The following is a 19,688-nucleotide window of genomic DNA, read 5'->3' on the forward strand; positions in this document are numbered from 1 at the left end:
GCCATTAGATGATTTGCCTTCTAATGAGAAACTCTGTTGGGGTCTCTCACTTCTTTTCTGGAATGATCTCATGGAACATATACTTCCTTCTCCCCTGGTCCCTCCAAATCTGGCAAAGTTGGGTGGAATCCAGGACTCTGCGCTGAAAGGAGCAGTGGAGTGGTCCAGCCCATCTTGCTGTAGACGCGGAGAGTGAGCTCCCAAAAGAGGCAGCACCGACCCACACCTCACAGAGACAGTGGGGCCCCGGGGTCTCATCTCCTACTCCCAAGGCATTTCAGTCCACTCCATCGCCTTGATGTCTTAGCCAGCAACTTGAAACTTGGAAGAGATCTATTTAAGATGGTCCTGGGCTTACTCGTCATCCATATTTTGTTAAGGCACTTCGATATCCAGGGTACTGTGATAAATGCCTTAGGGATCCAAGATATAATCTGTGTCCTAGAGGTACTTGCACGCTGTGGTTTAATTACATTTTGTTACAGTCATTCAAGAGATGGCAAGAGAGCAGATGATTCAATTCCAAATGAACCACACAGATAAGGCTTACATGAACTCTGAGAAAAGGCAGGTTCACCATGGTTTGGAGAGATTAGGAAAGGTTTTCTGGCGGAGAAGTTTCCAGCGTTCGTAGGCTTTGGAATGATAGAAAAGAGCAAGGTGAGAGCAGAGGGATTGAGGTGGGAAGCTGTGGGGAAGATATAAGAAAGAGGCGGGTCTGCTTGGGACTTCATGCAGGTAGATGCTCCCTTTTGATCATCAGGTTGTAGAGCTCCCACAGTCAGACTGATACAGAATGAAAGAAGAATTCAGGGGAAATAGATTCGAGCCCTGAGTTGGCAGCTTCTTAGCTATGCAGTCTCGGGCAAATCTCTTAATCTCCCTGAGCCTCCATTTCCACATCTGTTGAAAGGGAATGATAATAATATCTGACCGCCAGGATCACACAATTGCCTTGAGGGTCACATAAAATAAAATATCCCAGAAAGAGTTCTGGGAAGAGTTAACCAGCACGCAGATGAAAGAAGGCATTGTTATTTTTTCAGTAACTTTGTTCATTCTTTTCCAGTAATCATGTAAGAGAAATTGCTTGGAATTTTATAATCAGAATATCTGAGTTTATTTAACGTGACTAACGTTCATTAAAGCAACAGCAGGAGTCAGGCCTGGTGTGGTGGAGAAATGATGGGTGTTGGAGACTGACCAGGGTTTGGGTCTTGCTTCCTTGCCTGACCTTGGCCTGTCTTTCAGTAACAGTTGCTGAGTTCTCATCGGTAACAGTTGGGTGAGAACAGCTATCCTGTGGGGTGTCATGAAATTTAAATGGAGCCGTGGTGTGTGACACACCTGGGACAGTGCCTGGCACATAGGAGGTGCTGGGGAAATTTCTGTCCCTGCTCGCACGCGCACGTGGGCTCCTCTCTGCAAGCTTGGTTTTACAGAGACTACAGGCTGATAAAGAAGGTCTGGCTGAAACTGCAATACAAACACTGAGGGCATTTACCCAGATTACTTCCATTCTTAAAATGCTAACTTTTTTTTTAAGGACTGGCCACAGAATTGGTCTCTTTAAATGAAGACCACATAACTTATATCAAACTCATTGAGCTTGCACACGAGTTTACTTTGAAAACACCCCAAATGTCTAACTGTGTTAGAGGATGCATTTCCGCAGCATGGAACGGTCCCAGGCAGCGTTGGGATTGGTCATAGTGGGTGGTATGCTGATTTGGTTGAAGTTACTAGATTTTTTGACCACGTCTAGTCCACATGTGTGCTTGAGTGTAGATACACAAACACCCTATCCAGGCCCCCTCATCCACATGGTCCCGTTTTCTTTGATTCGGTCTGGGTTGCCCTCCTGCTTTCCTTCTGAACAAAGTCTACCTTGACTCACAGGTTCCATCTGTGACCCTTGTGCACATGTGACTTTGGTCTTTGAGAACAGATGAGGGGGGTGATGGAGAGCAGGGGAAGAACTGCTCGTGGCCCCTAAAGTTGTGTTTAATGAGGCGCTCACAACAGTGACCTATGGGGAAAAAAGGGGGATCAGGCAGCCCAGCAAATAAATAAGAATAAAAGTTTCAGAGACACAGTGGATGTGAATCCAGCCACTTAACATTTCTATGATCTTGAATGAGTCTCTTCCTTTAGCAGAGACTCAGTTGCCTCCTCTGTAAAATCGGGAATGAAAGGAACGCTGGGTGGTTTAGAGGGTGCAGTGAAATTACACCGGGTCAACCCTTTAGGACGGCGCCTGGCACTTAGTGGACACTCAGATAACAATGGTTGTTTCGGGATTTCCTGTCTCTGGGAAATCTTCTGACCTCTGACATGCACATCCCCAAACTCCCAGCCCCTCTCAGATCCTGAGGCCCTCACTAGAACCTCCAGGCCGGAGTGGGAGTTGGATATGACCTAATCACTCTGTATTATCAAGGGCCCTTTGATTTTGGCTCCTGTAGGTTCCATTTTTAAAAGATTTTCTTTCCTCCAAAAGCCACGCTAAATGCTAAATGCTAATGTATTCACTTTCTGGAGAGGTAGGCAGCGGGCCACATGAAGTGTATGCATTTCCCACAAAGAGCAAAGGCACGTCCGGGGTCCCAGGATCCCACTGAGTAGTTTACACGCACACGTCCTAGGGAGGGAGCTGGAAGCCAGGCAGGTGCCCACAGCGTGCTCAGGACCCCCTGGGCAGTGTAGGATGGGGCTCGTTTTCCACTAGCGCCTGGGACCCTGGCCACAGCGCACCCATCTCAGAGTTTACACGTGAAAGTTGGAACCTTTTCTCCAGGACACACCAGGGAGGCCCCCAACATGCCAGGGTTGGAGCTACTCCCTCTCTCATGCCTTTCCTAGAGGTGTGTTTCCACCCCCAGTTCCCTGGACAGAGAGATGGAGCTCGTGGTACCCTTTCGAGGGCCTCAGAGGGAGGCAGCTGGGTTTTGTTCCACTCTGGGTTTGGCTCGGTCAGCACCCTCATTTTCCTTTCCGCATCCACTGGTGACACTGACTGCTCATGACAGCCTCAGCGCTCAGTTAGACGCCCTTCCAGGTTAGGAAGCAAAGCGGTTGGGGGTGTGAGGGTGGGTTGAACAGACACCGGTACATTTTGTTTCCGTGAAACGCATTTCCCTACATTGATTTCAGCCCGGCTGGTACCTTCACACTCACCGCTGGCCGATTTTCCACCTCCTAAGAGGGAACCCCTCACACCTCCGCTCTCACTTTCTGCAGACACAAAACCACTGTGTGGACAGCAGTGCGTGTCGCTCACGGGTTTGTCTGCAGACCTTGAACAGGCTCCCGTATACCCGTTTTTATGGAGGGGCGTTTTCTTTCTCCTTCCCTCTCTGCTTCTCTTTCTCTCTCTTTTCCAGGTTCTAGGTTGTTTTGTCGGTCTGGTGGTGGAGGGTGGAGAGTGAGGGGATTAGTATCTCTGTTTCGAGCTTCTGACGTTTGTGATTCCAGCCTTTTTTGAGCTCAGCCAGCCACAGCTGTCAGCCTTGAGCTTGGCTTCTCGCTGCTGAACTGTGTTTACAGCCACCGAGGGCAATGGTGACTGCCACTCCACCAAAGCCTGGAGTATCTCAGAATTGTACAGAGGGTGAAAGAGCGACATGAGGGAGTTTGCCTGTGGCTTGGCACGGCACGAGGAAGGAAGTGACTAGATCCTTCCAGTAACTTCGTAGCCAGCATGCAGTAAGTCACTTCTATGACTTCAAATTCTGCATCTGTAAAATGGGAGAATTGGGATAGAAGAGTTCTGAGGTCTGTTCCTGCTCAGACATTATAATCCTGGTACCAGGCTTGTGGGACTGGAGCTAGAGTAAAAAAAGGCCGGGGCTTGGGGCTTCCCTGGTGGCGCAGTGGTTGAGAGTCCGCCTGCCGATGCAGGGGGCACGGGTTCGTGCCCCGGTCCGGGAAGATCCCACATGCCGCAGAGCGTCTGGGCCCGTGAGCCATGGCCGCTGAGCCTGCGTGTCTGGAGCCTGTGCTCCACAACGGGAGATGCCACAGCAGTGAGAAGCCCGCGTACCGCAAAAAAAAAAAAAAAAAAGGGGTGAGGACTTAATATTGAAAAAGGTACAAATGCGTTGACGCTGAAGGCATATTAGGGCAATAAGACGGTCCCTACCTTCAAAGTGTTTGCCAGCCCCTGTATCTAATTGAGTACGACGTGTATGCAGAAACACTGAAGGAACAATTTCACTCTGTGGCAAGTTGAAAAAAACATCCTACTCCTGTCACTCAAGTCATAGCAGTAGCCTAAGGAAAGAGCCCCACCTTGGGCAGTCTGCATGTCTGCTGTCTTCTTTTCCCTCAAGCCCTGAATGTGGCATCCTCTTTCCAAAAATCAATTTGAATTTAATTCTACTTTCGACTGCCTGACATACAGTGTCATACTGTCCAGCGTTATTTCCCCATATGTGACCTCTGACTGTCACATGACCCTTTGAGAGCTGTCTCTTTTTTAACCCCTCAAGAGACCCAAATTTGTGGCAGTCACTAGACTTGTTCAGGATCATCCAGAGAGGGCTACAGCTCTTACAACAACTGTATAGTTCTCACTTTAGCTACCTCTGTGATTTGCTGAAGGCTAGGTGATTTGTATGGGCCCAGACTGAAATCCAGAAGTTGCCCTATTGACTCGTATTGATGATAATGTTGCAATTCTTGCTCTGTCCTCCCCAAATATAAAATTGTTGGGTCACTCTTCACATCACTTAAGTTTTACATGGCTAAAACTTAGAGCGAGACTACATGGTCTACTGAGACATGCCTGTACCTAGAACTCCGTGGCTGCTGCAGCTTACAACATCGAGGTGATTTGTCTTTATTTTACTTCACATCAAGCGTAAGACCAACCACAGGGCTGTCAGCAAGCTGTGTATATTCTTCTTAGTGTGGTCAGTTGTATTATTTATCAATTGTGGTTTTGATCCTCCAAGAAGAAAGCCAGGAGGTGGAAAGAAATAGCTGAGGGCCCTGGAACTGCATGCTTCTGTTGTGAAAGCAATAGTTCGACATGCACTTATCACGTTGCTGTCCTGTTACTTTTGAACACACCATCACACTTGGACTGTCGGTCTTCCTTACTGATCAGGGGATTCTTCGAGTTTAATGGCTTCTCTGAAAACAAGTAAACTCGGAGTCCCTGGGGCTATCAAAGCAGAGATTGTAGAGCCCCCAGGAAAAGATGTTAGGAGAGTGACCGTTCACTCATGCATGTGCGTGTGTGCGTGCACGCACACGTGTGCACAGGCATGTCTGCCATGCGCAGGCACAGCGCTAGGTGCTGGGGGTACAACAGTCAGCATTTCACAGGATAGGTGTGACTCTGCCCTCCTGGAATTTCCTGCAGGTAAATAAGTAGCTAGTTGGATAAGTGCTGCTGTGGAGAAGTCCAGGGTGCTGAGGGAAGAGCGGTTGGGTACTTGACTCATTAGGGGTCAGAGTCGCTTCTAGCCTGGGTCCGAAAGGATGGGTCATGTTAACCAAGTGAGTGGAGCTGAACTTTCCAGGAACCAGGTGTTCTGACACTTTGCCTTCTGCCCCAGAAGTCTCTAAAAGCCATTTTCAAAAGACAAATGAAAAAATAGGAGCTGAGTAGTTCCTAGTGAAAGGTATTCATTTTAAATTGGTGTCCTTTACTCTGAGATTATTTTATTGTTTCCTTTAGAGTCCTACTCCAGTACCCTTTATTTTATTACGTGAGGGTCAACATATATGAGGGTTTCACCTTTTGAATGTTTTATTTATTTGTCAAAATTAGAAATTGCTACTTTCACCTCATTTTTTTTTTTTTTTTTTGCGGTACGCGGGCCTCTCACTGCTGCGGCCTCTCCCGTTGCGGAGCACAGGCTCCGGACGCGCAGGCTCAGTGGCCATGGCTCACGGGCCCAGCCGCTCCGCGGCATGTGGGATCTTCCCGGACCGGGGCACGAACCCGTGTCCCCTGCATCGGCAGGCACACTCTCAACCACTGCGCCACCAGGGCAGCCCTCACCTCAATTTTTTAAGATGATCCAAAGATCTGAGGACCTCTCCATTAGCCCACCCTGCCTCTCTGAATCAGCACCTCCCTCTGCTCCTATCCAAATCCTCAGGGTTCTCGATCCCCCCCATCTGCATTATGATCCTATTGTGCAGAGAGCTTCAGGCCAGTGATTTTCCTAAGGGTTGACCTTGACCTTCCACGTGACATGGCAGAGGGCACAGCCCCAGAGTGACAGAGCTGATGGGCCTAGAGTTTAGGGCAGCAGTGGTAGGCGTGGGGAGAGTGGAGTTGATGTGTAGAGTCTGAGAATCATGAGGGAGGGACACTCCAGTAGGGCCTCATCAGGAGCCAGACCCATTGTTTCACCTCCTCTCACCCCCGCCCCGACTGAACGTCAAATCGTTCCCCGTGTGTAAATGCCTCTCCTTCTCAGGTATTCTCATATCCACCCACTTTTCTGCAAGCCACTGCCAATGCCTTTACTTTTATCCCTCTTCTATCTAGTCCGTCTTCCACATTCTTCCAGAAAGCTCTTTGGAAAGAATGAACCAGATCATTTTATTCTGTTCCATGAAAATCTGCCAGGGTCTCCTTAAAGCTTTCAGGACGTTGCCCATCTTCCATAACCTGGTATACAGGGTCCTTCCTGATATGGCCATTGCTGAGCCCTCCGGCCTCATCTTGTGAAGTTGCTCCCATGCTCCCACCTGTGAAACCTCACCAGAAGACTTGTAGTGTCTCAGTCTTCTTAGGCATTTTCAGGCCTCTTGGCTTTCTGGAGCTTTTGCCGTTTTCCCTGTTCCCTACACTTGGTCCAGGGTTTATTCTTCCTGTGAAAACCTCAGCGATATCTTGTCCCCGTTCACCTGGATAGGTGTCATTCCTCTGTGCTTCCATCACATTCAGCACTCCCTCTGTTATAACACGTATCGTAAGAGAAGGTAAGAGAATAGTAGTTAGAGTCTGCGGGATCCAACAGGCTGGGGACCATATCCTGAATTTCACATCTGTGAGTGAAAGGGAGGATCTTGGAAAAGTGGTGTCACCCCACTGAGCCCTGGTTTCTTCCCCTGCAAGTTGGGGATACTCATACTTAACACATAAGGTTTTTGTAAAGCTTCAAAGAGATAATATAGAAAAGGACTTCAACAGTGCCGGTGTATAGGAAACTCCCCCAAATGGCAGGTTTTATTAGTATTATCACATTGTGATGTGATCATCTGATAATTTGTCTTGCTTCCTTCATAAAACTGCTAACTCTTTGATAGTGAAAAGTGTTTCTCATTCATATTTTATGCCCAGTTTCTAGCTTAAAGTATGGTATATGATATAATCTCAATAAGTATTGGAGAATGAAAGAGGAAAAGACTGAATAAATAATATGCAAGGAGAAAGGAAGTTCAAAAGGAAAGAATGAAAGCGGGCAGGCAGGCAGGGAGGGAGGGTAGAGGAAAGGTAATGAAAGAATGACTTATTCAGTAAAATAATGAAAGAATGGTCAATTTTTCAGTTGATCCTTCATTGGTACTGTTACATTTTTCTGAGATTGCATGTCAAGCTTCCATATAAAAGCTGTTATTTTTGAAACCAATCATTCAGGATTCCGAGAATTTAGTAAACTCTCCAAGCATTTTTTTTCCTGTGCCTCTTCTTACAAGAGAGGCAGCGTTAGGCATTTCTGACAATGAAACTAAGCAGGAGAATAAAGTCCAGATCATTAGGGCCCTTGGGATAAAAGTACAAAATCCAAGTTTTAGAACTGGTCACAGTTTGGAGAAATCTTGTTATTTGGAACAAGGATATGGATGCAATAAACATTTTGAGGTTTATCTTGCTTTAATGACTTGCTTTGAGTGGCTTTGATCTTTATATTTGATAATCACTTTCAAATGGTCTGGTGTGTTCTGGAAGAGTGGAGGAGTGGTTCACGGACTTGAGATCCTCCTTCGGAATGACGGACTGCAATCAGAATTGGGAAGGAAGCAGTGTTACAGGACTTTCTCTATGACGTGTAGAAGCAGGGCAACTGCCTATGAGGAAGATAAACATACTGGTCCAATGATGGGAACGAGGGTTCACTGATGGAAGGGAGACACCGTGAGCGTTGGGACCTAAGATCAGTTTCCTCGAGCTCCATGGAATTGTGCATCTTGGGGCCTTTTCATGAGTTGGGCACTCTTTTTTTTTTTTTTTTGCGGTACGCGGGCCCTCTCACTGCTGTGGCCTCTCCCGTTGCGGAGCGCAGGCTCAGCGGCCATGGCTCACGGGCCCAGCCGCTCCGCGGCATGTGGGATCTTCCCGGACCGGGGCACGAACCCGTGTCCCCTGCATCGGCAGGCGGACTCGCAACCACTGCGCCACCAGGGAAGCCTGAGTTGGGCATTCTTTTAGGGACTTTCTTGTGTATTACTTCCTTGGATTTTTATATTCCACTTTCTAGGTTGAATTTTGTCATCCCCATTTACAGATGAGGAAATTGAGGTTCAGAGATTGAGTCCTTTCTCCAAGGTCACAGGGCCACTTGGTAGAAGAGGGAGGATTTGAACCCTAGTCTGCCTGTCTCTTAAGATGTGGCTTTTTTCCAAAAGATAAGTAAGGCCAAGGATGCCGACAGTCAGATAGGTCTTGGTGTGTAATTCCAGAAGAAAATAGTAAACACAAAAATATGCGTCACCAACTTTGACATACGTATGCCCCACTTTCATGTCATGGATTGAAGAATAGACTTAAGTCAAGAAGCTTTCTATCTTGAATTCTACCTAAGAACATTTAATTATGAACGTAACAGAGAGTCTTACTGTGTAAGACTGTTCTCTACATGGGCTACAGGGAGAATAAGGGTCCAAGGTATTCTATTTAAATGTTACACTCTCATATTTAAATAAATTTCCCTTAAAAATAAAAAAGATGTGGCTTTTTCTGTAGCACTCTGCTGTCCTTTCCCTTAACTTGAAGGAGTTGTGTCCCCAGCCTCTGGCTTGGAAGTGGCCTGTCCTCAGCTAGGAGCATCTCAGACAGACCCTCCTCAAACGGAGGGCATCAGCACGTGCCTGACACCGTCCCTGTAACCCACCTGCACCTCTCAAGGGCCCAGGGAGCAGGACTTGGGCAGGGCTCCTCTCAAAGATCTCAGCTCTCATTTCTGCAGAGTCAGTTCGCTCTGAGTGGGAATAGAAATGGGTGCTGGTCAGTCTTGATCTGGGCTCACTGGACTCCATACCTCTGACCAACCATCTTGAAAATGGGAGAGCCAGTGGATTATGCTTCTAGAACTGGAAGAACTTGAGCCTCTCGTGATTCCATTCGAGGGATTGTTGTTCTGCGTTTTGAATGTAGTTCCCTCTTGCTTCTCGTTCAATACAACAGGCCCTGACAGCCCTCTCACTGAGATTATACAGTGGTACCATCTCAGGCCGGTGCATTTCGGAAATATGTTGTTGGCACTCACCGGCGAGTGCGATGCGTAAAGAAAATGTTCTAATGACAGTTGAGTTGAGAGAGCTTTGATCTCCCTCCAGAACTGCTCTCATGGCTTTGAAATGCAGTTTTGGCAGAGGGATAAAGTCTGGGCACCTTGGCTGCCCCTCCCCCGAAACTGACATTCCAGGGGACCCACAACCTTCGCAGGAGGAGCCAGGTACAAGAGCTGTGCAGGAAGAAAAGAGACACCAAGACATCTCTTGACAGGCAGCTGGGGAGAGGATCTAAGTGAGGAGGGACTTTCCAACTTAGCCCAACGTTTCCCAAACTCTATTGGTTATGCTGTTATTTGATTTTTGGCAAAGGCAGAGGGGGGACGGGGGGAAAGGATTACGGTCAAATATGTTTGGGAATACTTCATATGCTCTCTGTCTTATTATTCCCATTTTGTATATTAAAGGCTCTGAAAATTCTCGCAATTAAAAAATATAAGTATTTAACCTTGTTTAACAGAGCGTGTCCAAAGCCATCTGACTTGAAAACCCTTTTCCTTTAAATATGCCTCTGCTTCTTGTGGATTTAGCCTTCTATAGACCGTGATTTGGAAAACACACATAGTTCACCCGCCCACTGAATAGATGGGGACTCTGAGCTTCAGACTAGGCAGCTGAGCATCATGGGAATGGGCCAGAAATCCAGGCAGTGTAGGTTCTGCACAGGGTGTCCAGCTGAGGAGGAGGGTGGATGCTACAGTCCTTCCCATGCCTAACTCTCCAAGCTGTGCCCCCTTGCAAGGAGCTAGGTCCCACCCCCACCCCCCGAAGGGAGAGGTGACTTTATTAGTTGGTGCAAAGGTGCTGTCACATACAGGCTAGTGAAGAGAGGTCTACACCCCTTATTTGATACCTTGGGAAAGTCGCTTCACTTGCTTGAGTCGTGGGCTTCCTCATCCTGTTTTGAAGCTGTGCAGTTGGCAGGAGAGATAGATGCTCAAACGCTGCCAACCAGAGGTAGCTCTGTCTCTTGAAGGAAAGTTTTGGGGAGACACAGAGATGACAAAGACTTGACTTCTACCTGCTTGAAGCTTACTGCAGCCTGATGGGGAAGACAGTGACGATAACACAGAGCAGGGCGATAGGTACTAGAATCCAAAGTAGGGGACTCTGGGGAGGGAGAAGTCATCTTCAGCTAGAGGTGGTATTGATGATTTTGATGTTGCTAATAATTTTCATTGTAATTAATATAATAATAATGCAATAAAAATAGCCTAGGCTAGTCAATGAGTGTCTTCAAATGTGCCAGACACTGTGCGAGGAACTTTTTCTGCACTGCCTCTGGTCCTCCTGACACCCCTGAAGGGTGGACATCATCGCCCCATTTTACAGGGGAGGGTGGTCAGGAGTGGCCACATGGTATACATTACATGTAAGCTGAGCTTAGCAGGGAGGGTAAGATTTTAAAAGGCTGAGGTTCAGGAAGAGAGCTCGTAAGGCAGAGAAGAGAAACTGATGGACACGCTTCATGAATGGGCACGATTGGGGAAAACCAGAGGTTCTCGGGATGAGGAAACCGTAGTAACTTGAGTTGGAGTTTGTGGGAGGGAGAAGAAGATTGGGTGGTAGGGATGAGACACTGAAAGCCGAGATGGGGAGAGCCACCCGGATGGCAGACTGTCAGTTTAGGTTTCTTCCCGGTAGGAGGAAATAGGAGACCAGAATATGGAGGGGACTTTGTGCCAGCGTGGCGCTCATTTCATCCCTCTGGTATCCCCATGAGCTAGCTGAGACTCAGAGAGGCAGGGCACCTCGCCCATGGATCTAGGTCTGTCTGTCTGTCCAGCTGAGTAGTACCTGCGCATAAATTAATAAAGACACAGAGTTTGGGATTTGGATTGATTTGGGGGTGTAGTTTTTTTTTTTTAAAGAGATTTCGCCAATTTATAGTATACACAGGGGGCCAAGCTCCCCGCAGTGGCAAAATGGGAAGCAAGTGGCCCTGAGCAAACCCTTTTCCTCCTCTTATCAACCCATCTCCCTAAACCCTAACGATCCTTCTCACTTTGACCTTCTCTGCTTCCTCCTCCATCCATCAACAGAGGGAATAAACAAACCTTAAAGAGATGGGGGAGGAAGGTAAATACATGGATTCCTGTCCCTAGGATTTTCCCCCCGATACTTTTGGGAGACCCCCCAGCTTGGCTCTGAACCGGTGGGAAGACCTCAGCCAGCAGAAGGAAATCTTTTGGCCACAGAGCCGTTTTCCTTTGTGTGTGTGTGTGTGTGTGTGTCCCCCCCCCCCCCCGGCTAAAAAAGAGCCGGAGAGGAGAGGAGAGGGGCCAGTGGGATCAGGGGCCTGAGTGGCCCCTCTTTTGGGAAATGGGGGCTTCTCAAAGTGTGAAGGAAAAAAAAAACACCCACATACAAGCAAGGGAGAGGCCTCAATATCCCACATCTCTGCCTTGGGCCAGGATGAATACCACCCCCTGAAAAGATTGGTTTCTGCAATTATATGAGAATAAACAACCAATTAAAACATCTCCCTGCCCCTGCCCCACCCCTGTCTTCCTCTCTTGAAGCTTTCTCAGCCTGGAGCAAAGGGACAAAGAGGTGACTTTCTCTAATAGCATTTGTGTTCTCTGCCTGAGAGAACGCTTGATGGAAATGGACAAATCAATTAGAAAATAATAAATAATGTGGAAAGGGCCGATCCAGGAAAATTTTGGCTTCTCTGTGTTTTCATTCTCCTCCCACACATTGTTTCCTTTCACAGTGGCCCTGAGTGAGCTTGGACTTGAGGGTGAGGTTGAGGGAAGAATTGGACACATCTAGATTTGGACTTGGCCTTGTCTGTATTTATGTGATCTCTGAACCCCTGTTCCTTCATCTGCAAGATGGGGATAAATAATAGGAATTGCTAAACATTTCCAGGTATTATTCTAAGCTCTTTACACTTTCTTTATTAACATCCTAAATCCTCAGAACAACTCTATGAGGTAGATACTATCATCATCCTCGTTTTGTGTATGAAGAAACTGGGGTGCAGGAAGTTAAGTAAATAGCCCAAGGTGACCCAGACATCCAGTGGAAGAACTGGATTCAAACCCAGGACTCTGGCTTGAGAATGAGCCATGCTACCCACTCTGCTACGTGACTTAAAATACTGCAAAGAGGGCTGCCCTGGTGGCGCAGTGGTTGAGAGTCCGCCTGCCGATGCAGGGGACACGGATTCGTGCCCCGGTCCGGGAGGATCCCACATGCCGCGGAGCGGCTGGGCCCGTGAGGCATGGCCGCTGAGCCTGCGCGTCCAGAGCCTGTGCTCAGCAACGGGAGAGGCCACAACAGTGAGAAGCCCGCGTACCGCCAACAAAACTAAACAAAACAAAAATACTGCAAAGAGATGGGACAACAGGTGTAGCTAGCACAGGGGCTGGCACACAGCAGAAGCTTACTGCATGCTGTCTTTCTCATTCCTCATCCCTACTCGGATCAGAGAACTCATTCAAACTCCTTATGAGGCTTCTAGCCTAAAGAGCTGAAGGTGGGATCTCTGGGGAGAGGAGGTATAGCGGCAAAATTTCGGGTCAATGTTTCAGCTTCCGTGGCTGTCCTTGGAATTACTAGTCAGCTCAACCTATACACAGATGTGCTCTTTCTAGGCCTTGCTTGTGTCTCCAACTCATGCTCACCTTTGTTGGAAAAGCTGCGAAAATTATCGTCACCTGACTATCATGGGCTCTTGATCAGTGGGCGGCCAGGAGTGCACTGTAGGTCTCAGACATATCCTATTGCCGTCGGAGTGGAGGTGTAGGTTTGTGACGCATAGAAATGTCCTGGGCAGCACCGGGCAGCTGTCATTAATCCCAGTATATTGATAAGGAAACTGAGGCCTCATAGGAAGGAAGTGCTGAAGCTGAGACTGGGACCTAAATGGTTTAGATTTTCTCTTTCCCAATGTAAATTCAGCTCCATCAACATCTCCTGAGTGCTTGCCCAGCGTCAAGCCCTGTGCAGAGAATTGGGTAAACAGAGATGAATTAGGCACACTCCCTGCCCCCTGGGAGCCACAATCAGTGGTAGATACAGACAGGTAGAGTATTTGGAATGGTGTGAGAGCGAGTACTCATAGGAGGTAGATGAGTACAGAGATGGTAAAGGGGGTGGAGGTGAGATGGGACTCAGGGAAGTCTTCCTGGAGGAGTGGTACCAGAATGGACTTCGGATTTGTTCATCGGGGGATAAAATGGGAGCCAAGTCCCTGACAGAGGGAACAGCGTGAGTACAGGCACTGAGGATAAAGCCACTGCATCTTGGGGGTGGGGGCCGGCGGGGGGTGCTGACAACACGCAGTGAGAAATTTGAGAGAGGGAACAGAGGGAGAAGAAGCTAAAGGGGGAAACAGGGTCTTGCAGGCCATGCTGGGGATCTCTGACTTTACTCTTTCACATGTGGGATCCCCTTCTGTGAATCCAGGAGGGAAAGAGAAAGGCAGCATCATTAGTGTTCTACTGGCCAGGCTCTGCACCAAACCCCCGTGAGAAACCAAACTCTCCCAACTAGCTGTGTGACCTGAGCGAGGTACGAAGGCTCTGTAAGCCTCTTTTTCCTCCTCTGGAAAATGGGGATAATAATACCACCTACCTCGGTGTTATTGAGAAGATTAAAGGTGATAATTCATGTAAAGTCAGACCACATGGAAGGGCCCAACGAACATTAAATATCATTATTCAGAGGCTTTATCTCACCTACGACATCACGCTGCCTGCTTGCTTATTTATGTATGTTTTTATTCATTGATTCATTTCCAACTTTACTCAAGAAATGCTTACCAGCTGTTCACAAGGATTCCTAAGAAAGAAGATGGCAGACATAAAATGGGGCTGAAAGAAGCACGTGGGTGAGCAAGCTCCCTCTGTCAATTGAGAAAACGATCCATTAAATAATATGCCTCCAAGAATATACAACAGAGAAAAGGCAGCCTCTTCAATAAGTGGTGCTCGGAAAACCGGACAGCTACGTGTAAAAGAATGAAATGAGAACACTCCCTCACACCGTACACAAAAATAAACTCCAAATGGATTAAAGACCTAAATGTAAGGCCAGACACTATAAAACTCTTAGAGGACAACATAGACAGAACACTCTATGACATAAATCACAGCAAGATCCTTTTTGACCCACCTCCTAGAGAAATGGAGATAAAAACAAAAATAAACAAATGGGACCTAATGAAACTTAAAAGCTTTTGCACAGCAAAGGAAAACATAAGCAAGATGAAAAGACAACCCTCAGAATGGGAGAAAATATTTGCAAATGAAGCAACTGACAAAGGATTAATCTCCAAAATGTACAAGCAGCTCATGCAGCTCAATAACAAGAAAACAAACAACCCCATCCAAAAATGGGCAGAAGACCTAAATAGACATTTCTCCAAAGAAGATATACAGATTGCCAGCAAACACATGAAAGGATGCTCAACATCACTAATCATTAGAGAAATGCACATCAAAACCATAATGAGGTATCACCTCACACCAGTCACAATGGCCATCATCAAAAAAATCTACAAACAATAAATGCTGGAGAGGGTGTGGACCCTCTTGCACTGTTTGTGGGAATGTAAATTGATACAGCCACTATGGAGACCAGTATGAAGGTTCCTTAAAAAACTAAAACTAGAGCTACCATACGACCCAGCAATCCCACTACTGGGCATATACCCTGAGAAAACCATAATTTAAAAAGAATCATGTACCACAGTGTTCATTGCAACTCTATTTAACAATAACCAGGACATGGAAGCAACCTAAGTGTCCATCGACAGATGAATGGTTAAAGAAGATGTGGCACATACATACAATGGAATATTACTCAGCCATAAAAAAGAAACGAAACAGTTATTTGTAGTGAGGTGGATGGACCTAGAGTCTGTCATACAGAGTGAAGCAAGTCAGAAACAGAAAAACAAATACCGTATACTAACACATATATATGGAATCTAAAAAAAAGAAAAAAAAAGTTGTGAAGAACCTAGGGACAGGACAGGAATAAAGACGCAGATGTAGAGAGTGGACTTGAGGACACGGGGAGGGGGAAGGGTAAGCTGGGACAAAGTGAGGGAGTGGCATGGACATATACACACTACCAAACGTAAAATAGATAGCTAGTGGGAAGCAGCCGCATAGCACAGGGAGATCAGCTCGGTGCTTTGTGACCACCTAGAGGGGTGGGATAGGGAGGGTGGGAGGGATATGCAGGAGGGAGGAGATATGGAGATGTATGTATATGTATAGCTGATTCACTTTGTTATACAGCAGAAACTAGCACACTGTTGTAAAGCAATTATACTCCAATAAAGAGGTTAAAAAATGATAATAATATGCCTGTGACTGACCCAGAGCTTTATCATTCCTATTCTGATGGGAGAATCACACTCCACAAGGGAAGCGGTCTTATTTATTGTGCACCTAGGATATGCCAGTCTCTTTCCAAAGGCCATTTCTTTCTCTCTCCAACCTATGTTTGTTCGGTGTATTAAAGAGCTGATGATCGTAGCGTGGGGAATTAATTTACTTTCCGAACACGTCAGTCTATATTCTAAATATCTACAGTGGCAGCTACCGCAAATGCCATATCCCTTAGCCTATTTTATGGACAAAGAAATAGAGGCTTACGGAATGCAGAGTCATCCATGGGAGGCAGATAACGCCCCAGCGTAAAGAGCGTACGTTTCCAAGCTAGACGGAATCGGCCTTGAAAACCAGTTCTGCAACTTCGGGCAACCTGTTTCATCACTTTGGACCACATGTTGCTTATCTTGAGAACAGAGTAATAACACCTCCTTGCAAGGTTTGAGTAGAGATGCAAAGTAGGCCTCCTGGGACAGCTTTGTTTTTGCCAAATACGTGGTCCGAGGTCCACAGTGAATGAATGAAGTAGGGAAGACGCCAAGGCTAGAATACATGTTATCTCTTCCATGGTCTGTTCTCCATCTATATCCGCATTCTGTTGCCTTCTCATCAGTCCATATAGCAGAGTCCTTAGGGGCACAGATGTTGACTTTAGATAAATCTAGGTTTTAAACTGAACTCTGCTCTTGTTTATAAGCTGAGCAGTCTTCAAGTTTCTTAAACTCACAAGGACTTAATTTTTTCATCTGTAAAATGGGATTATCTCACTTACCATAGAAGATTATTGGAGGCAGTCAGTGAGACGATGTTTATAAAATGCTTAGCCAAGTGCCTGGCACATCGTGACTCAATTAATTTGGGAGTACCTGTTATTTGAATGCTACCCTTTTTGGACGGTGATGACAGCCAAGGTTCTACCCTTTTTGGACGGTGATGACAGCCAAGGTTCTTTTTCTCTTACAGAGCATACTTGGATGTTAATGAGCTGAAGAACATTCTTAGACTGGATGGATCAACACACCTCAATATCTTCTTTGCAAACTCCTCGGAGGAGGAATTGGCAGGAGTAGCAACTTGGCCGTGGGACAAGGAGGCTCTAATGCATTTAGGTGAGAATTAGAAACTTCTTCAGGAAGCGATTGGATTAGTACAGGAATACGTTTAGTAGTAAGGATGGTGATGATGGAGATCATGGTAGTGATGATGGTGAACAACCTATTTACTTATCACTTTTTAATTTTTCAAAACTCTTTAGCATTCCTTATGTTTCACACATCAAGTGATGCTTTGAGAAATATCACAATGTTATTAATCCTGTTCTACCAGTGGAGAAACTTAAGATCCAGAGAGGGAATGGGACTTATCCAAGGTCACAAACAAATCAGCGGCAGGACCACAACTGGAATTTAAATTTCCAACTCTCTCCATCTGTTGCTTTCTCTTTATACCCCCTGCCTCTTACTTCATGCAGATATCTTCTCTACCTAGTAACCACATTGTGCTGGCCCAGCCAGTGATGGGTTGACTTGAAAGATGCCAAAGAGGCAAGAGAGAGTTCGTAAGAACTCCCTGTTCCTCCATATTCCACCCAGCAACGCCACCAGGAACTCTTCTTACGTTCAAATTATTCAAATCCATAAACAAGACAGACGTTTACACAAACCAGTCACCAAAAGTCAGAAATGACAGTGGTTTCTGAACCAGGCCCTGTAAGCAAACGTTGTTCTTTAATTTTAGTTTTTCCATGCTCTCTTCCAATACACGTCTATAGGTAGACATGCATTTTTCAACTTGTGCATATTTGAAATCATAGCATACATGCATGTGTTCTTTTTCACTTAATATTCTTTTTTTTCACTTAGTATTATGCTATCTACATTTTCCCATGTTGAAACAGTCTTCGGAATTACTTCCCACCCAACTTTTTTTCATTTAACATCACAAGAGGAAAACATCTCTCTAGGTTATGTCCAATTCTCTAAAGACAGGGTATTTTTTAATAGCCACATAATGTTCCATTGACTGAGGGCACTGCCATTTATTTGGCTATTTTCCCCTTGTTAGAGTGTTCCTATCATTTACACCAGTGAATAGTGATGACTCAGTGGGTACCTTCCTCTGGGAATGTTAGGGCTCAGCAGAGTCATGGTGCTGGATCTTTCCTCAGGCCTGTCTGGTCTCCTGGTGATACAGCCAGAGTCCAGCAGCTGCTCTAAATCCACAATATCTTAGAGATAAGGGACTCTGCAACTTCAAACAATAAAGTTGCGTTGAGTCAAACTCTAGACTTAGTTCCCTCCAGACCACTGTCTTTTCCTAGTTGTTTTTAAGAGAGTGAAACCAATTTGTGTGTCTGTGTGTATGCACACACACATAGGTGTGGTTGTGTAAATAGATAGAAACAAAAATAAATATCCAGTGGTTCTAACTGGGTGGATTTTTATGCCCTAGGAGACACTTGACAATGTCTAGAGAAAATTTTGGATTTTACAAATGGGGGAATGCTACTGGCATCTAGTGGGTAGAGGCCAGCGATGCTGCTAGATCTCCTACAATACCCACAGTAAAGAATTATCCAGCCCAAAATACCAGTAGTGCTGTTGTTGAGAAACCCTGAGATAGATGATGGGTGGGTAGACAGATAGACAGGCAGACCTAGACAGACAGGGACGAGGCAAAAGAGAGTATGCAGCTTAGGCAGGCTGAAGCCGGTTAGCTCATGTCACACGCCTAACATGGTGTATGGTAATTTTGCTGGTTCAGGGCCAAAATACATGGTTGTTCTTAGCTGTGACTTAACAGGATGGCCTTAGGCAAGACTCTTTCCTTCTCCAGGTCTCAATTTCTTCAGATTTTAAAGGAATAGGTTAGACTTAGAGGGTCTCCAAGGACCCTTCTCAGTGCTGAAATTCTGTCCTCTTGGAAAATCAACCAAAAGGGTCATGATCAGAGTTTTAGAAGGATTGAACAGCAGGCTTCTAAAATTAGAGGAAAATACTCCTGATAATACCGTGAATCTCAGAGACTGGCTCAGGACCAGGAATACAGAAGGCTATAAATCCATAGCATGTTATAGTATTTCAGGATGATGTCAGCCTCAAGCTATGTCACCTTTTAAGAGAAGCAGTGGAACAGGGCTCAAGCTCTGTGCTGTCGCTCTGTGAAAAGGGGAGCGTTGGGAGGGGATGAGGTGAAACAGACAGAGCCAGGCTGGACATTAAGTCTGCAATCCTGTCATTATCCCCGGAAATACCTGAGGGGTCCTGCCAGCCTCCCATTCCCCATTTACCTCAATGTTAAAGCTTCATAGAAAGACAGAGAATCATTGGAGCTATCCATCATAGCTGTTTATTTTAGAGCACGCCAGAGATGCAAAGTCACTTTCCCAAGATGACACAGCCAGTGCAAGACAGAATGAAGATTGCAATCCATGTCAAGCTAATTCCAGCTGGCCTCCAGGCTGCCATCTCCCCATCCCTCTTTTCCTGCCGTTATGCCATGATCCCTGGAAAAAGCCTTGGGTGGGAAGGTGATTATGTTTCATATCATGATTGACAGAAAAGAATTGAGAGAGATTTCCTGTCTCAATTTCTCTTCCTCCCTGCCTCTGCCTCCCCCTTCTCACATACACACGCGCGTGCACACAGCCCCACACATCCTCTCATACATCTTTATCTTTGTGCTGGAAGGCTCTGAGCAGTTCAGAATTAATAGACTCCATGAGCCCCATGGCTGAGCAGCCTCACCCTCCCAGCAGTTCAGTCCGAGATAAAACTACCCCCATGCCTGCTCCAGGCTTGCCAGCACAAATCAGCAAGGCCCTGGCTCCTCTCCATTCTTTCATAAGATCCTGCTCTG

At 46.3% G+C, this 19,688-nt stretch overlaps 1 protein-coding gene across 1 annotated transcript in view; it reads left to right on the forward strand.

Moving 5' to 3' along the window:
* PAPPA (pappalysin 1) overlaps window positions 1-19,688 on the forward strand; it is a 251,444-nt gene that overhangs the window by 39,062 nt on the left and 192,694 nt on the right. Inside the window, exon 3 of the mRNA XM_065878999.1 lies at window positions 16,794-16,939. Within this exon, the coding sequence (XP_065735071.1) occupies window positions 16,794-16,939 (146 nt within the window). The remainder of the gene's footprint in view (window positions 1-16,793; window positions 16,940-19,688) is intronic.

The sequence above is a fragment of the Phocoena phocoena genome, chromosome 6 (genome assembly GCF_963924675.1).
Source record: "Phocoena phocoena chromosome 6, mPhoPho1.1, whole genome shotgun sequence".
In the NCBI taxonomy this organism is placed as follows: Eukaryota; Metazoa; Chordata; class Mammalia; order Artiodactyla; family Phocoenidae; genus Phocoena; species Phocoena phocoena.